The following is an 18916-nucleotide window of genomic DNA, read 5'->3' as shown; positions in this document are numbered from 1 at the left end:
AGCTTCAAACACCGCAGATGGCGGTCGCACCAAAGTTCAGCCTGCTGGCCAAGAGGTGCTCCCATGACGAGCCAGCCCAGCCGTACAGCGTTGGGGCATTGGGAGCAGGCTTGGTGGCCCTAAGTCACCCAGAGATAATGAGAGCGTGGAGGGCTCCCCGCGGTGCCAGAGGGGGTCCCTGGCCCGGCTCAGCATCTCGAGCGAGTGCGGAAGTGCGGCGGCCCTCAGATCCTCACCGCCCCACAGTGGCCCAGGAGCAGAAGAGAGGGAGCAGCAGTCGCCCTCCCCCACCCCGTCCCTGTGTGTGGCTTTGTTTGGTTTTTTTTGTTTTTGTTTTTTCTTCTACGTGTGGGTTTTTTCTTGGAGCTGTTTCATAGGAATTCGTGTAATAAAGACTTGGTGTTCTCTTGGTGCAATGGAAAAAAAAAATGCACAAATGAAGCTCAAAATCCTCAGAGCCTTTCCCTGACCCCGACGGATGGTGGTCTCCAGTTTGCCGGTACGTGGGCCCACACCAAATCCAGACCCTGACCTCCCACACCCCGCGCCCTGGCAGCAGGGACCCATGCCCAGGCCCAAGTCACGTGGCTCCGACTTGGTTGCAGCTCTCCCTCTACCCAAAGGCTGCCCTTACCTCAGAGCCTGTGGCCCCTGGGACCAGTGCTTGCTTAAGGTTCCAAAACATGCTCTCCTAAGGTTCCTTTCCATAGCCCAGGGCCAGGTCGCCCAGCCACCTGGAGAGCCATTTCCTTTTCCTGTCTGTACTAACTTAATATGACTACTGGGGAGGGTCACTGTCTCTACTGTCACCCTTAGGACACATCCTTTTAATTTTAACCCAAAGGAAACAGCACAGATCTGGATATTACTAATCTCAGAATGATGATGCTGCTTTCAAAGATCTATTAAATACGGGGATTTTGAAGCCCTAGTAGGGGCACATGCTTAGAGTCAGGCAGGTGGGTTAGTGAATTTAGTCTGCAGGTCTATGAAAAATGTCTTGCCAGATCGTTCACTCAATCAGGAAAGAGGGGGTTCCAGGGCACACAGAACAGATACTGTGTGTATCTGAAAAGAGCAGTCAATGTCTTATTTGTCTGCATAGATTTCCAAGCTGGTGCCTCCTGTGCTGTTTATTGGGGAGGAAGTTGCAGGGAGCGCTTTTATTTTGATTAGCTCTATTTTTGGAGCTGCAGGGTGAGGTGATAAGCATGCCCATCCTGGAGGCTTCCTGCCTGAGTTTGATCCTGACTCCATGCCTGTATTAGTTTGCTAGGGCTGCCATTAACAAAATACCACAAACTGAGTGACTTAAATGCTGGAAATTTATTCTCACAGTTCTGGAGGCTGTAAGTCCCAGATCAAGGTTGCACAAGCCTCAGGGTTGTTTCCTTCTGAAGACTGTGAGGGAGAATCTGTTCTGCGCCTCTCCTCTAGCTTCTGGTGGTTAGGTGGCAATCTGGTGCTCCATGGAGTGTAAAAGTATCAACAAATAGCAGCCTTCATCTTCACATGCCCTTCTTCTTGGGTGCATGTCTGTGTCCAAATTTCCCCTCTTTATAAAGACACCGGTCATACTGGATTATGGGCCCATCCTACTCCAGTATGACCTCATCTTAATTTAACTAATTACAACTGCAATGAACCTTTTTCCAAATAAGATCACATTCTGATGTACTGAGGGTTAGGGCTTTAACATACAAATTTATGAATTCATAATTTAACTTATGAATTTATTATGAAACCATATGAATTATAATGACCCCTTATTAACCATGTGAATGTGGGCAAGTTCCCTCTGTGTTTCCCTCTTGGTGCAATGGAAAAAAGAAGAACACTTTATAGTTCCCTCTTCTGTAAAATGTGGTGGTAGAAACTTAATGCCTCTCTTATAGAGTTTGAAGAAACATTAAATTAGTTAATAAATAAGAAATGCTTAGTTCTTGGCACAGAATGAACGTTAAATAAATGTTTGTTATTATTAGATAATAAACAAAAAAATTAGACCACATTTTTGCTAAAACATGAGTCTTACTTAACTCTTTTTTAGAAAATTAACTGTTTAGAAGGCCTTTAGTACATTAATGATATGCAAATTAACCCTGTGAATTTAAACATAGCAAGGCAAAACCTCTGATTGGCCAAACTAGTGATTCCAGGTGTAGGGATTATTTGAGAACTTTTATTTGGAATGGCTCGTCCCCTAATTGGTATGAATAATGCAACATTTTGTTGTAATGATTAGAAAGATCCAGCTAATCAATAAAGTAAAATGTTAATTCCTCAAAGAAAGAAGTTGAGACTCACTCCCTCTTGTGAGAGCACCGGAATCACAACTAACTGCTGAACAGTCATCGACAGGAAGACACTGGAACTCACCAAGAAAGATACCCCACATCCAAAGACAAAGGAGAAGCCACAATGAGATGGTAAGAGGGGCGCAATCACAGTAAAATCAAATCCCATAACTGGTGGGTGGGTGAGTCACAGACTGGAGAACACTTATAGCACAGAAGTCCACCCACTAGAGTGAAGGTTCTGAGCCCCACGTCAGGTTTCCCAACCTGGGGGTCTGGCAACAGGAGGAGCAATTCCCAGACTTTCAAGGTAGGTGGGATTTGACTGCAGGACTACAACAGGTCTGGGGGAAACAGAAACTCCGCTCTTGGAGGGCACACACAAAGTAGTGTGTGCAACAAGACCCAGGGGGAAGGAGCAGTGACACCATAGGAGACTGAACCAGACCTACCTGCTAGTGTTGGAGGGTCTCCTGCAGAGGCAGGGGGCAACTGTGGCTCACCGAGGGGACAAGGACACTGGCAGCAGAAGTTCTGGGAAGTACTCCTTGTTTTGAACCCTCCCAGAGTCCACCATTAGCCCCACCAAAGGGCCTGTAGGCGCCAGTGCTGGATCGCCTCAGGCTAAACAACCAACAGGGAGAGAACTTAGCCCCACCCATCAGCAGACAAGTGGATTAAAGTTTTACTGAGCTCTGCCCACCAGAGCAACAGTCAGCTCTACCCACCACCAGTCCCATCAGGAAGCTTGCACAAGCCTCTTAGATAGCTTCATCCACCAGAGGGCAGACAGCAGAAGCAAGAAGAACTACAATCCTGCAGCCTGTGGAATGAAAACCACATTTACAGACACAGACAAAATGAAAAGGCAGAGGACTTTGTACCAGATGAAGGAACAAGATAAAACTCCAGAAGACAACTAAATGAAGTGAAGATAGGCAACCTTCCAGAAAAAGAATTCAAAACAATGATAGTGAAGATGATCCAGGCGCTTGGAAAAAGAATGGAGGCAAAGATTGAGAAGATGTAAGAAATGTTTAACCAAGACCTAGAAAAATTAAAGAACAAACAAACAGAGACAAACAATACAATAACTGAAATGAAAAATACACTAGAAGGAATCAATAGCAGAATAACTGAGGCAGAAGAACGGATAAGTGACCTGGAAGAGAATGGTGGAATTCACTGCCACAGAACAGAATGAAGAAAAAAGAATGAAAAGAAATGAAGACAACCTAAGAGACCTCTAGGACAACATTAAATGCACCAACATTCACATTATAGGGGTCCCAGAAGGAGAAGAGAGACAGAAAGGACCTGAGAAAATATTTGAAGAGATTATAGTCGAAAACTTCCCTAACATGGGAAAGGAAATAGCCACCCAAGTCCAGGAAGTGCAAAGAGCCCCAGGCAGGATAAACCCATGGAGAAACACACTGAGACACATAGTAATCAAATTGACAAAAATTAAAGACAAGGAAATATTATTGGGACTTCCCTGGTGGGGCAGTGGTTGAGAATCTGCCTGCCAATGCAGGGGACATGGGTTCAAGCCCTGGTCTGGGAAGATCAGACATGCGCAGAGCAACTAAGCCCATGTGCCACAACTAGAGCCTGCACTCTAGAGCCTGCAAGGCACAACTACTGAGCCTGCATGCCACAACTACCAAAGCCCGCGTGCCTACAGCCCGAGCTCTGCAACAAGAGAAACCACTGCAATGAGAAGCCTGCGCACTGCAATGAAGAGTAGCCCCTGCTCACCCCAACTAGAGAAAGCCTGTGCACAGCAATGAAAACCCAACAAGGAAGACACAAGGCAGCCAAAAATAAATTTATAAAAAAAGAAAAATTATTAAAAGCAACAAGGGAAAAATGACAAATAACATACATGGGAATTCCCATAAGGTTAACAGCTAATTTCTCAGCAGAAACTCTACAAGCCAGAAGGGAGTGGCATGATATATTTAAAGTGATGAAAGGGAAGAATCTAGAATCAAGATTACTCTACCCAGCAAGCATTTCATTCAGATTCAATGGAGAAATCAAAAGCTTTACAGACAAGCAAAAGCTAAGAGAATTCAGCACCACCAAACCAGCTCTACAACAAATGCTAAAGGAACTTCTCTAACTGGTAAACACAAGAGAAGAAAAGGACCTACAAAAACAAACCCCAAACAATTAAGAAAATGGTAATAGGAACATACATATCATAATTACCTTAACTGTGAATGGATTAAATGCTCCAACCAAAAGACACAGGCTCACTGAATGGATACAAATGGACCCAGCTATATGATATACAATGGAGAAAAGACAGTCTCTTCAATAAGTGCTGCTGGGAAAACTGGACAGCTACATGTAAAAGAATGAAATTAGAACACTCCCTAACACCATACACAAAAATAAACTCAAAATGGATTAAAGACCTAAATGTAAGACTGGACACTATCAAACTCTTAGAGGAAAACATAGGAAGAAAACTCTTTGACATAAATCACAGCAAGATCTTTTTTGACCCACTTCCTAGAGTAATGGAAATAAAAACAAAAATAAACAAATGGGACCTAGTGAAACTTAAAAGCTTTTGCACAGCCAAGGAAACTATAAACAAGACGAAAAGACAATGCTCAGAATGGGAGAAAATATTTGCAAATGAATCAAGGGACAAAGGATTAATCTCCAAAATATATAAACAGCTCATGCAGCTCAATATTAAAGAAACAAACAACCCAATCAAAAAATGGGCAGAAGACCTAAACAGACATTTCTCCAAAGAAGACATACAGATGGCCAAGAGGCACATGAAAAGCTCCTCAACATCACTAGTTATTAGAGAAATGCAAATCAATGAGGTATCACCGCACACTGGTTAAAATGGGCATCATCAGAAAATCTACAAACAACAAATGCTGAAGAGGGTGTGGAGAAAAGGGAACCCTCTTGCACTGTTGGTGGGAATGTAAATTGATACAGCCACTATGGTGAACAATATGGAGGTTCCTTAAGAAACTAAACGTAGAATTATCATATTACCCAGCAATCTCACTACTGGGCATATACCCTGAGAAAACCATAGTTCAAAAATACATATGCACCCCAATGTTCATTGCAGCACTATTTACAATAGCCAGGACATGGAAGCAACCTAAATGTCCATCGATAGACAAATGGATAAAGAAGATGTGGTACATATATACAATGGAATATTACTCAACCATAAAAAGGAACGAAATTGGGTCATTTGTAGAGACATGGATGGACCTAGAGACTGTCATACAGAGTGAAGTAAGTCAGAAAGAGAAAAAGAAATATCGTATGTTAATGCCTATATGTGGAATCTAGAAAAATGGTATAGATGAACCAGTTTGCAAGACAGAAGAAAGAAGTTGAAAGAGAATTTACTGTCCTAGGAAACTACAGCTCTGTAGTACTGCTCTGCATTACAGTGAACCATCTCCAAGGCCTTTGTGTTTGTGTGCATAAGATGTGAACATCTAGATACACACTGCTGTTAGCCACAGGTAAAAGGCCACAGTAGTTGTAGTTTTTGTAGCTGTAATTGTCAGTAATATTAACCTGAGGAAGCTAAACTGAACTGATTCTGCTGGTTAAAGATAAAGAGTTAGAGATCCTTGTGGCAAGAAATAGTTTTCTTCCTTCTAAGTATCACCTGTTTTTGTTGCCCATATACACCTACTTGATAAGAACATTCTTCTGTGAATTTTCAGGAATGCAACTGGAATAATTTTATACTATCTAATATATAAGAAATTGATATTAATGAGGTGTTTTTATACATGCTCAGGTCATGCCAGGTTTCTACCAGTAAAAACTTACAGCCACAGTACATGTTGTTTTTTGGAAAGCATTATTTCTTTGTCTCTAGTCTAAGGGAACACAGTACAGAGACCCTAAAGGCAAAGGAAATTGAAAGGAAGTCAGATAAAAGGATATAAAATGGAAGGTACTGATGGATTTTAGTGCTTTTTAAAATTTTTTTTTTAAATTTATTTACTTTTGGCTGCGTTAGGTCTTCATTGTTACATGCAGGCTTTCTTTAGTTGCGGTGAGTGAGGGGTGCTCTTCATTGCGGTGCATGAACTTACTGCAATGGCTTCTCATTGCGGAGCACAGGCTCTAGGCGTGCAGGCTTCAGTAGTTGTGGCACTCGGGCTTGAGTAGTTGTGGCTTGCAGGCTCTAGAGCGCAGGCTCAGTAGTTGTGGCACATGGGCTTAGTTGCTCCACAGCATGTGGGATCTTCCCGGACCAGGGCTCGAACCCGTGTCTCCTGCATTGGCAGGCAGATTCATAACCACTGCACTACCAGGGAAGCCCAATTTTAGTGCTTTAAAACTTACTTTTGTGAGAAGTTTCAATGGAGAATTTAATGCAGATGAGACTTGAAGCTTTTGAAGAGGATCTTAAGACTTGATGAGATTATTCAAACTCAAATTCTGAACATGTAATGATGGTAAACCACGGTCTTCAAAATTTTTTGTACTTAATGCTCTCCTAAAGTGTATTTTAAATGCTATTTGTGCCACAATGCAAATTGTCTCCTGTTTTTGCCCATGAATGGCCCTTGGAATTCTTTAAATGATGTCTGTGTTAGAGTCCATAGATACCAGTTCTGCAAAATTGCCCCAAGCAACCTCACAAGCCTCCATGGTGAAGCCCCTCTACCTCCAGGTACCACCCACAGGGATAAATACCTAACTTTTTGTTACACTGTAATGTATTTTATCATACTTCTTAAAAATAACCCTGTTTTCCCCTTTCATCAGCCGCTACAAAGTCTTCCTCTGACATTATCTTGTCTTTCACTAAGTACATGGTTTGTCAAACACATGTGACATAGTGCCACTCACAAATGCAGCAAGGGGTGCTCTGGCCATGGGTCCCCTGCTTTAAAGGACTCAGGCCTCTGTCATGGTAACAGCAGGTAATAGCACCCAATATGCTGCCAGCACCACTGCGACCCGAAAGATACACTGCTGTGATTAACCCCTTTCTGGCTCCAGAGTTCTCAGCTTTTTTCTCTTGAATGCTGTAAGGTTTGTGCTTTGTGCCCCTACCGATATCAGTAAATCTTTCACAGTGAGAACTGGAACTCATTTTCCTTATTTATCTCTCCCAGTCCACTCTCTGGGATAGTCTATCTTTCCCCTTCCCGACTAAGAAAGAAAGGCCACTCATCTTCCTCTGATCTGCATGGTGCAGAGGTCAGGGCACCTTCTCCTGAGTATCAGCCATGGATATTTCCCAGAAACCCAGCTGGAGACCTCTGTTTTCAGCTAAAACCCAGTCGTGATTTCGTGGAGTAAGACAGCCACAAGATTGCTTTTTCAATTTGATTCTGTTCAGTTCCTCCTTTTCTCTAGCACAGGGCAAGTTCAGATTCCCAGAGTCATAGCTGATCGCAGCCAAGGTCCGCATTTATTTCTCAGAGTCCACACTTCCTGCCCACCTTACATCCTCTACCTACCATTTACTCTGGGAGCAGTGGCAGGAGTTACCTCATCACATTGCTTTAAAATGCTCAAGTTGTAGTTAAAGGTATATTGTGTTTTGGGGGGTGGTGCATGGAGAGCTTGATGGAAATACAAATAAGCCAACTAGTGAGGGAGTAGCAACAGAAATTGCCCAGAGCTTAAGAAGCACTAGAGGAGAAAGCTTGACTGTTGTCCAAGACACTTCTCCCTGTGACCCAGCAATGTGGGATTTTGTCAGCCGGTTTTGTGTTTGGCACTCGCACTAAGCACTGCCTGTGTTTGGCACTCGCATTTCAGCAAAGAAATTCTTCAAGGCAGAAACACAGAGCTCCACTCCTTCCTCATGCCACCTCAGCAAAGGACACAACCATCTCTGACTGTGATAATCAGACACCCAGGACCATCCTGGATTCTTCCTTCTCTCTTACCCCTCTTTATCAATCCATCAACAAAGTCTACAGGTTTTTACCTTTAAGATATTTGTAACACATGGACTCAACAGTGGCTTTCAACTGGGCGTGATTTTGTCCCCCAGGGGACATTTGACCATGTCCATAGATAGTTTTGATTGTCACACCTGTGGAGATGCTACTGGCAGGGATGCTGCTAAACATCCTGCAAGGCATGAGACCCACCCCCACCCCCATCCAGTCCCAAATGCCAGTAGTGCTCAGCCTGACAACCCTGCTTTGCTTCCCTTGTTGCGACTATGAAATCGACTCCTAGCAGATCTTCCTATTTCTATTCTCTCTACTCTCCTACACAGTTGATAATCCTCCTGCAGCCAGAATGATCTTTTATAAACATAAATCGGGTCATGTCATTCCTCTCTTTAAAACCATTTAATATATTTCTGTGGCTCTTAGGATAAAGACCAGAATTCTCAACTTGGCCTTTACCTGGTGCTTTGCTGCTTCTCCAGCCTTCAGTGTTTTCTACTGATCCCCCTCTGCTCCAATCACACTGCCCTTCCCAGTTCATGCCATCTGTTTTCCTGCCTTAATTCCTTTACAAAAACTGTTCTCTGCCCATTCCCCATCCTCTACCCGCAGCAATCACTCCTCATCCTTGAAATCTCAGTGAAAACAGCATGTGCACACAGAAACCAGCTCTGACACTACCCATCCAACCAGGAGAGGACCACAACATAAGCCCTATACTATCATTTTTCTTTTCTTCTTAATTCAATCTGTGATTCCTACATTTGTGTAATAGCGTGGATGTTTATCCCTCACTCCCTGGGCCCCACCAAGAAGGAAGTTCTTCTAAGTTCCATGAAGGAAGGAACTGTATCTGGTTTGCTCACTATTTTGTTCCAAGTAACTAGCACAATGCACAGTAATACTGGGTAAATATTTGTGAATGAAACGAAGAGAAGGTGGCAAGATGGGAAGGAGAGACCTATAGAAGGGAAGAGGAGAGGACTGGAGAGGGGGGAGGGCAGAAGGAAAGTAGGGGAGGTCAAGAGAGTGTTTGAGTGGGAAGGGAAGAGGCAAGGAAAAACTGCTGACCTTTCGATCAGTTACTTCCAGAAGATTTCTGCCTCCTTGAAATAGTTGAGGGTCCATTAGAGTGTGTAATAAGTAATTAAAGGTTTGAAGCTCTAGATTTAGACTAGATCTGGCTTTAAGTCCCACTCAGTTTTGTAGCCTTGGACAAATTAATTCTCTTATCCTGTTTTCCTTTTCTATAAAATGAGGCTGATTGGGGGGGTTTGAATATTAAATGAAATAATATCTGACCGCGCTTGGAAAGACGTCTGGCACGGTCACCACTCAATATTAAAGTCTGCTACTGATATTTATTAATTTTGTAATTATATGCCCCGTACTGGGCCACTCCAGCACCCACCTTGGGGCCAGCCCCTCGCTTCGCTCTCCGCTCTCCCATTGGTCAAGACCCGTCAGCGCTTCCACGAATCCGCTTGGCTCGAGAGGGAGCAGCTGAAAGGACAGAGCCAATGGGCGCAGGGGTTGCGGTCTCCCGGATACGGTGTAAACAGTGGAGACCGCCAACCCAGCAGCCCGGGGCCTCGGTGTAACCGTTGCAGATACTGGCCTGGGTCCGGCGTTTGCTGCCCCCGGCCCGGCCGAGAGACACACGGCCCATGGCGCAAGGCCGGGAGCGAGATGAAGCCCACAACGTCGCCCTCGGCGCGTCCCTGTCTGTGAGGTGAGGCGTTCGCGGCCCCGAGACTGACTCGTCTAGTGGAAATTCTTCCCTCAGAACTGCATCCTCTCCCTATCCGCTTCCTCCCATCCCTGTAGACCTGCTTTCACGCAAATTCGACCTCTTTTCCTTCAACCCCCAACGCCTTCCTGCAGACTTCCTTTCTCTGTGACTTCTCTCCATTCCCCTCGTCCCCTTATTCAATGACCACATTTCCAGCTCTTTCCACGCCCCACCCCTCCGTCCCTCACTATGCTGTGACCCCAACCCTCGCTGGCTTACCCAGTACTGCTCTCCTCCACTCTCCATTTCTGCCTCCTCTTTTTGGCTATATTACCTTCAGTGATCCGTTTTGCTTTCATATATATTCCCCACTCCCCACCCCCATCTCAATGACAGCCCTCCTCCCATCCTAGTGGGCTTTGGTGATTTTCCCCGAGGTTAGGGCCATCAATCCCTTCCTTCTATCTCCTATCCACCGACTCTGGATTTGTTTGCACTTATACTGGCCTTTGAAAAGCATAAAGCGCTGCCCAGGTGTAAGCTGTTATTGCTCTCCTTCCACATTCTAGAGTGTTACCTGCCCTATGTTCACACAGCATCCTCCACCAGTCCTGGCTGTACTCTCCATTCCCATGAAGTTTCGCTCTAAACCAGTGTCTTTCTCTTGCCCTCTCCACCATCTTTAAGCATATCTTTACTATTTAAATAGAGGTAGACTCTCCCCCTCTTCTCAGTCTCTCTCTCTCTCCTTGGTCTAGCTTACACTCACCAAACACTCCTTACTTAAAAATATGTTACTTTTGTGTTCCAATCTTTTCATTCATGTTGACGTATTCCTTTTACTTGCTGCATTTATCTCTACATTTTAGATCTAAAATATGGCTACACATGCTCCATCTTTGTAAAGAAGCAATTTTCCTACTGGGCTCACAACCATAAAGCAGGCAGTCCTATTCAAAGTTGTTTTTTTAACGTTTATTTTAAAAATCAAAACTAATTTTAAAGGTAAGGACCAGGATGCACCCTGTTTTCAATTAGGACCAAGCTCTTTTCTCTCTCCGTTGTTTTTACTTTTTCTTTTCCAAGTATACAAGACTCCAGAAATCCTTCTGAGATTTTTTTAAGTTTGAACAGAGGTTGTGCTTCACTGGAAAAGCTCTCTGAAGAAGGTTCTTGAGACCTATGGAACTTTAGGTGGCATTTAAGTTTCTGTAGTGCCTGGACTCAAACTGGTCTCACAGCAACCTTGTGTGTTTGGGCAGAAAGAGGGTGAAAAGAGAATAGATATGTTTCAAAAATTTTGATGATCTTTTGTTTAAAAAAGAAAGAAAGAAAAAGTATTTGAAATGTATTTTATTGATGTTGACGTATCTTTTCCCAAAGATGGGTGCAAGGATTCCCCAGGCAGAATGTTCATTTTGTCAGCGACAGCACCATTTGCTACCCTTGTGGGAATTTCATAATATTTATTAATATTGAAACCAAGAAAAAGACTGTACTCCAGTGTATGAATGGAATTGTGGGTGTCGTGGCAACTAACGTTCCTCATGAGGTTGTGGCTTTTTCTGACCGGCGGCTGAGACCCCTCATCTACATATACAACTTTCCTGGATTAACCAGAAGGATCAAATTAAAAGGTATCTTACAAGACGCTTCCTCTGCCATGACTGAAGGATTTTGTTTTAAGATATGACCAGATCTAGCTCTTATAAATGAAGTCTTTTTGTTTTTGAAGGATTGTTTTTTCAGTTTTGGTGGGTTTTTTATTTGTTTTGTTTTTTGGTAATACACATTTATAAGGAAGGAATCAGGCTGATCACTTAGAATTTAATTAAGTAGGCTAGAACCTTGCTACTTAATATGTGGTCTGCTTACAATTAGCATTGCGTTACCTAGGATGCTTATTATAAATGCAGAAACTCTGCTGTCATCCAGGACCTACTGAATTGTAATCTGCGTTTTAACCAGATTCCTTAGGTGATTCATATGCACGTTAAACTTGAGAATCACTGGGCTAGAACACTCTGTTAGAGCACTAAATGTTGTTTGTAAACCTTTTTCAGAACAGTATTTTCTTTCCTTATGATTTATGGAAAATCTAACTGAATGGATGTTGTATAACTTCTAAAGATAAGTCTCTTAGCCTCAATTTCCTTATCCATGAAGTGGGGATAATGGTATCTACTGTTAAGGCTGTGGTGATAATAAATGAAATTAAGTGTAACATATGTAATTATATAATACATTTCATATATATATATGAAGTGTATATATATATATATAATATATATATGTCATATATACAATGTCAATCAATGTTTCCTACAATTTAAGTTATTATTGACTCATTCATAGATACATCTGACCCAGGCTGGGCTGTTGCACATATACTAGGGCCTCCATGTAACGATTCCCTCATTTAACACATCTTGGACAGAAAGCTTAGGAAGTCTTGAGGCTGGTCTCAGTTCTGTAGCTTATGATCAGAGAAGTGTTTGGATCATGCCAAGGATATTCACTGTAATTTAACATTTTATTTGTGGGGAAATTTGTCTGTGTTCTTAACAGACTAAAACAACATTTAAAACATAACCCATTCATACATTGGGAACCATCTACAGGCATATCTTGTTCTATTGTGCTTTGTTTTATTATGCTTCATAGATACTGCATTTTTTACACATTGAAGGTCTGTGGCAACCCTGCATTGAGCAAGTCTATTGACACCATTTTTACAATAGTATTTGCTCACTTTTGTCTCTGTGTCACATTTTGGTAATTATTGCAATTTTTCAAACTTTCCCCATTATTATTATATTTGTTATGGTGATCAGTGATCTTTGATGTTACTATTTTATTTGTTTTGGGGTGCCACAAACTACACCCAAATAAGATGGCAAACTTAATCTCTAAATTTTGTATATGCTCTGACTGTTCCACCAAACAGCCATTCCCCTGTCTCTCTTCCTCTCCTCAGGCCTCCCTATTCCTTGAGACACAACAGTATTGAAATTAGGCCCATTAATAACCCTACAATAGCCTCTAAGTGTTCAAGTGAAAGGAAGAGTCGCACATATCACACTTTAAATCAAAAGCTAGAAATAATTAAGCTTAGTGAAGAAGGCATGTCAAAAGCCCAGATAGACCGGAAGCTAGGCCTCTTGCACCAAATCATTAGCCAAGTGGTGAATGCAAAGGAAGAGTCCTTGAAGGAAATTCAGAGTGCTACTCCAGTGAACACACAAATGATAAGAAAGCAAAACAGTCTCATTGCTGACATGGAGGAAGTTTTAGTGGTCTGGATAGAAGATCAAACAGCCACAATATTTCCTTAAGCCAAAACCTAATCCAGAGCAAGGCCCTAACTCGCTGTAATTCTGTGAAGGCTAAGAGAGGTGAGAAAGCTGCAGAAGAAAAGTTTGAAGCTGCCAGAGGTTGGTTCATGAGGTTTAAGGAAAGAAGTCATCTCCCTAACATAAAAGTGTAAGGTGAAGCAGCAAGTGCTGATGTAGTAGCTGCAGCAAGTTATCTAGAAGATCTAGCTAAGATAATTAATAAAGGTGGCTACACTAAGCAACAGATTTTCAATGTAGATGAAACAGCCTTCTATTGGAAGAAGATACCTTGTGGGACTTTTATAGCTAGAGAAGAGAAGTCAATGCCTAGTTTCAAAACTTCAAAAGATAGGCTGACTCTCTTGTGAGGGGCTAATGCAGCTTGTGACTTGAAGTTGAAGTCAGTGCCCACTTACTATTCTGAAAATCCTAGGGCCTTTAAGAACTGTGGTAAGTCTACTCTGCCTGTACTCTACAAATCCTGGACGACAGCAAATCTGTTTACAACATGACTTACTGAATATTTTAAGCTCACTATTGAGACCTACTGCTTAGAAAAGAAGATTCCTTTCAACATATTACTGCTTATTGACAGTGCACCTGGTCACCCAAGAGTTCTGGTGGAGATGTACAATGAGATTAATGTTGTTTTCATAGCTTGCTAATGCAACAACCCTTCTGCACCCCATGGATCAAGGAGTAATTTCAACTTTCAAGTCTTATTATTCAAGAAATACATTTTGTAGGACTGCAGTACATACTGACTCTTCTGATGGATCTGGGCAAAGTAAATTGAAAACCTTCTGGGAAGGGTTTACCATTCTAGATGCCATTAAGAACATTCGTGATTCATTGAAAGAGGTTAAAATATCAATATTAACAGGAGTTTGGAAGAAGTTGATTCCAACCCTGATGGATGACTGAGGGGTTCAAGACTTTAGCGGAGGAAGTAATTGCAGATATGGTGGAAATAGCAGGAGAACTAGAATGAGAAATGGAGCCTGAAGATGTGACTGAATTGCTGCAATCTCATTGTAAAACTTGAAGAGATGAGGAGTTTCTTCCTATGGATGAGCAAAGAAAGTGGCTTCTTGAGTTGGAATCTATTCCTGGTGAAGATGCTGCGAGGTTGTTGAAATGACAAGAAAAGGTTTAGAATATTACGTAAACTTAGTTGATAAAGCAGTGGCAGAGTTTGAGAAGATTGACTTTAATTTTGAAAGGAGTTCTACCCTGGGTAAAATGCTACCAAACAGCATTGTGTGCTGCAAAGAAATCGTTCATGAAAGGAAGAGTCAGTTGATGTGGCAAACTTCATTGTCTTATTTTAATAAATAGCCACAGCCACCCCAACCTTCAGCAGTCACCACCCTCATCAGGCAGCAGCCATCAACATGGAGGCAAGCCCCTCCACCAGCAAAAAGATTATGACTCACTTAAGGCGGAGATGATGCTTAGCATATTTTGGTAATAAAATACTTTTAAATTAAGGAAATTATTTTTTAGACATAATGATATTGAACACTTAATAGACTATAGTATAAATATGACTTTTATATGCACTGGGAAACGAAAAGAATTTGTTACTCACTTTATTGCAATATTTGCTTTATTGTGGTGGTTTGAAACCAAACCCATATCTCCAAAGTATGCCTGTACATGGACCGTAACTACCCTTCATCTTTAAAATTTCCACAGCTTTACAGAAATAGAGACACAGATGTAGAGAACAAACTTATGGATACCAAGAGGGGTGGGGTGGGATGAACTGGAGTTTGGGATTGACATGTATGCACTACTGTGTATAAAATAGATAACTAATGAGAACCTGCTGTATAGCATAGGGAGCTCAATGCTCTGTGGTGACCTAAATGGGAAGGAAATCTAAAAAAAGGGGACATATGTCTACATATAACTGATTCACTTTGCTGTACAGCAGAAACTAACACAACATTGTAAAGCAATTATACTCCAATAAAATATTTTTTAATTAAAAATAAAATTAAAAATAATTTCCCCAGCTTTATTATTTGGCTGTAGCCCTGTACAAGCAATTGAAAGTTAATTCAAACAAATAGCCAACATTAATATTGAATAATGAAACTCTAAAGACATTTATAATAAAATTAGGACTAAGTCATCAAGGATGCCTGTTGTTACCACTAATATTAAAACCAATGTGGAGGGGCTTCCCTGGTGGTGCAGTGGTTGAGAGTCCGCCTGCCGTTGCAGGGGATGCGGGTTCGTGCCCCGCTCCGGGAAGATCCCATATGCCGCGGAGCAGCTGGGCCCGTGAGCCATGGCCGCTGAGCTTGTGCTCTGCACAAGTGAGAGGCCCACGTACCGCAAAAAAAAAAAAAAAACAAAAACAAACCAACGTGGAGTTTCTAGCCAATGCAACAAAATATGAAACTGAAAAATTATACCTATGGGAAAGGAGTTAATGCATAATAGTATACTGGGACTAATAAAATAATGCTCAGTAAGATGCTGGTTTCAAAATAAATATCCATACAATTAGAAGATTTAAACACTTAGGAATACTCCAAAGAAGAAATGTGACTGACCTTAAGGAAGAAAACTACAAAAATCACTGATATAAAATATTTAAACATAGGCATATTCCTGCATGGAGAGTCCAGTTATTATAAAAATATTTCTCATATCTTCACAGAGTATAATTCATAGGTTTGTCATATGTTTTAGAGAGCCAGGAGTACTTAAATGGAATGAATATTCTTCCAGAACAAAAAGTAGAGAATGGGAATAATTTGAAGGAGATTGATGCCAAGGCAGAGGGCCCTCTTAGCATTATGGTGCTATAGTTATGTAGAGTGTTGTATTGGTGCAGGGATCACTCCATCAATGGAAGAGTTGAAGGCTGGGGACAGACTCTAAAATATATACAGCTAAGTATATGATGAAGATGCTCCCCTACACATACGCACACAGTAGATGATATGGATTATTCAACAATGGTATTAAAACTATGAGAACAAAAGTATCAAGTTAGGTACTCATGTCACACTGTACATCAAAACATATATCAAACAAAAATAAGAGTTCATTATAAACAACAAACCCATTGAAAAGTAGAAAAAACGTGGTAGAAAACTGAAATAATTTGAGGATGGGAAAGAACTTTTCACACGAAGGATAAAATTTTAAATAGACATGTTTTTGATTACATACAAATTTTAATCTTATGAACATCAAAAATACATGAAAAATTAACAGGCAAATAATAAACTGAGGGAAGTATTTGGAACAAGGATAACCAAACATTTTCAGAGCATTTATGAAACAATAAGAAAAAAGACAGATATTCATTAGAACAATGGAACTTGCCCAAACTACAAGACTACCAACGACCAAAAACATAAAAACTCTTCCATCTCAATATTCATTTTAAAAAGTGTCTTTTAAACCAAGATGAGGTTATTCTGCTTATCAAGTTCACAAATTTTTTTAAAGTTCCTAATTGCTAGGCAGAGTGCAGTGAAATTGATAGCATTCTTTTTTGTTGAAGGTGGGGGTAAAAATTGATACAAAGACATGAATGTACAGACAGACATAGGAGAAGGCAAAGCCTGCATCTATGGAACCACACTGAAGAAGAGCAGATAAAGGAGGGGAAACCAGAGGCTCATATGCAAGGAGTCAGAAGCCGACATTTCCCTGTTTTAGCATCCTCGTGATGCACATTTTAAACACATTGTTGCTAAGACTTGTAATGTCACGTTTCATTTCTTCAACTGTAGGTACAAATGAGAATAGACCTTTTATAGTTGTTCCAAGAACTGGAAGATACTAAGCTAAGGGCCAGATATGGCCTAAGAGTCAGAGATATGGAAGTAAGCTAGAATTACTACAACTCCCCAGGGTTTTTCAAGTTGTTAGAATAATTTTTCTAATTACTGTGTTTCATATAGTTATGGAATATTTTATGGTTCTTGGGCCGTTTCAAGCCAAATGGGGACATACATGGTGCAGCATGGTCAGTTTTGCACTGAAGACTAGAGAGAGTGACCTTGTGGTCTTAATTCACTCTAAAATCTTTTAAACATGTATCTGAACTTAGCTCATAGCTTTCTGTTAATAGTGTTAGAAATCAACCAAGACATCTCTTATTCCAGGAGCCAAATGCTTTTGAATTACGTAAAAATTATTAGATAAGGGAAATTAAACTATAAGACTATAGTTAATCTGAACATAATGGTTAAATCCTCGTAATGGATTTTGTATTTTAGGCAATGTTCTTCTGGACTACACTTTACTTTCGTTCAGTTACTGTGGCACCTACCTGGCTAGTTACTCCTCCCTCCCAGAATTTGAACTGGCCCTCTGGTAAGTTGCAGCCTCCTGCAGAATTCCTTTCATTGGGTCACATTTTAATCCTGTCCTTCTGGATTGTAACAAAGGACATATACATGAAAAATCCAGAACAAGGAAAAATGGAAGGAATAAAAGTCCTAATCATAAGGTTTAATATAGTCACTACTTTCAGGCAGAAAATTGGCAGGGCAAAAGCTAAAAGAGCTTAATTACCGTCTTTCTCTTTTTGTTAACCTGTTATAATATATTTCCTTCGTCAGGTACAGAGCACATGGATAAGTACATAAAGTTTCATCTTTTCTTAAAACAAATTGTACCTTTGAATTATTTTCATATTTTCCACTAACGTTGAAATTAAGATGGTCTCTATATTAGAGCTCAGTCTGAGTAATTGTTTTTAGGGACGTTGGAACAATTATATGTTCAGAGAATGGAACATTATATCCCATTTTCCAGCTGTAGAGGAAATACTTGTGAATAAGACACATGCCTGGTCTTTTCTGAGTCACTTCATGTGGCCACCTTCAAAGCTGCACTCGCTCTTCCATCCATAATATAAACTGCTTCAGGGGGGGAATTTATCTTATTAAGGGGAAATGCAGAATGTTCCACCAATGGTTGAGGACACTCCTTACATACCAGCATTTCTCAGGAAAAAATGTAATAATCTAGATCCTGAGAACAACACTTAGTTTATGCAGAGTTACTTTTTTAAAAAACAGCTTTACTGAGGTATGACTGGTGTATAATATACTGCATACACACACACACACACACACACACACACACACACACACACACACACAACTTGATAACTTTTGACTTACCCATAAATCATCACCATAATCAGGATAATGAATATATCCATCACCTCCAAAAGTTTCCCTTTGCTCTTCAGACCCTTCCTTACTGGCTCTTGCCACACATTCCTATACACCATCGTTGCCCTGCCCCTCGGCCCCAGGGAACCACTGATGTGTTTACTCACACTCTGGATTACTTTGCTTTTTCTAGAATTGCACATACATTATATACTCTATTTTTTGGTCTGGCTTCTTCCATGCAGCACAATTATTTTGAAATTCTCTCATGTACTGTGTGTTTCAATAGTTCATTCCTTCTTATTCCATGGTATGGATGTACCACAGTTTGTTTACCCACTCACCTGTTGATGGTTGTATTGGTTTTCTAGGGCTGCCATTAACAAAGTACCACAAACGGAGTGGCTTAAACATAGAAGTTTATTGTCTCACAGTTCTGGAGGCCTGAATTCTGAGATCAAGG

At 41.1% G+C, this 18916-nt stretch overlaps 1 protein-coding gene across 1 annotated transcript in view; it reads left to right on the top strand.

The window, feature by feature from the left end:
• The first annotated feature begins 9869 nt into the window (after nucleotides 1-9869).
• The window catches only part of CFAP43 (cilia and flagella associated protein 43), a 99956-nt gene continuing 90909 nt past the window's right edge, over nucleotides 9870-18916 (top strand). The window contains exons 1-3 of the mRNA XM_024734977.1: nucleotides 9870-9962; nucleotides 11346-11599; nucleotides 17548-17644. Coding sequence (XP_024590745.1) covers nucleotides 9898-9962; nucleotides 11346-11599; nucleotides 17548-17644 — 416 coding nt within the window. The 5' untranslated portion in view covers nucleotides 9870-9897. The remainder of the gene's footprint in view (nucleotides 9963-11345; nucleotides 11600-17547; nucleotides 17645-18916) is intronic.

Source organism: Neophocaena asiaeorientalis, unplaced genomic scaffold, assembly GCF_003031525.2.
Source record: "Neophocaena asiaeorientalis asiaeorientalis breed wild unplaced genomic scaffold, Neophocaena_asiaeorientalis_V1.1 scaffold240, whole genome shotgun sequence".
Taxonomy (NCBI): domain Eukaryota; kingdom Metazoa; phylum Chordata; class Mammalia; order Artiodactyla; family Phocoenidae; genus Neophocaena; species Neophocaena asiaeorientalis.
The sequence above is the reverse complement of the archived record's forward strand: the minus strand, read 5'-3'. Positions and strand labels throughout refer to the sequence as shown.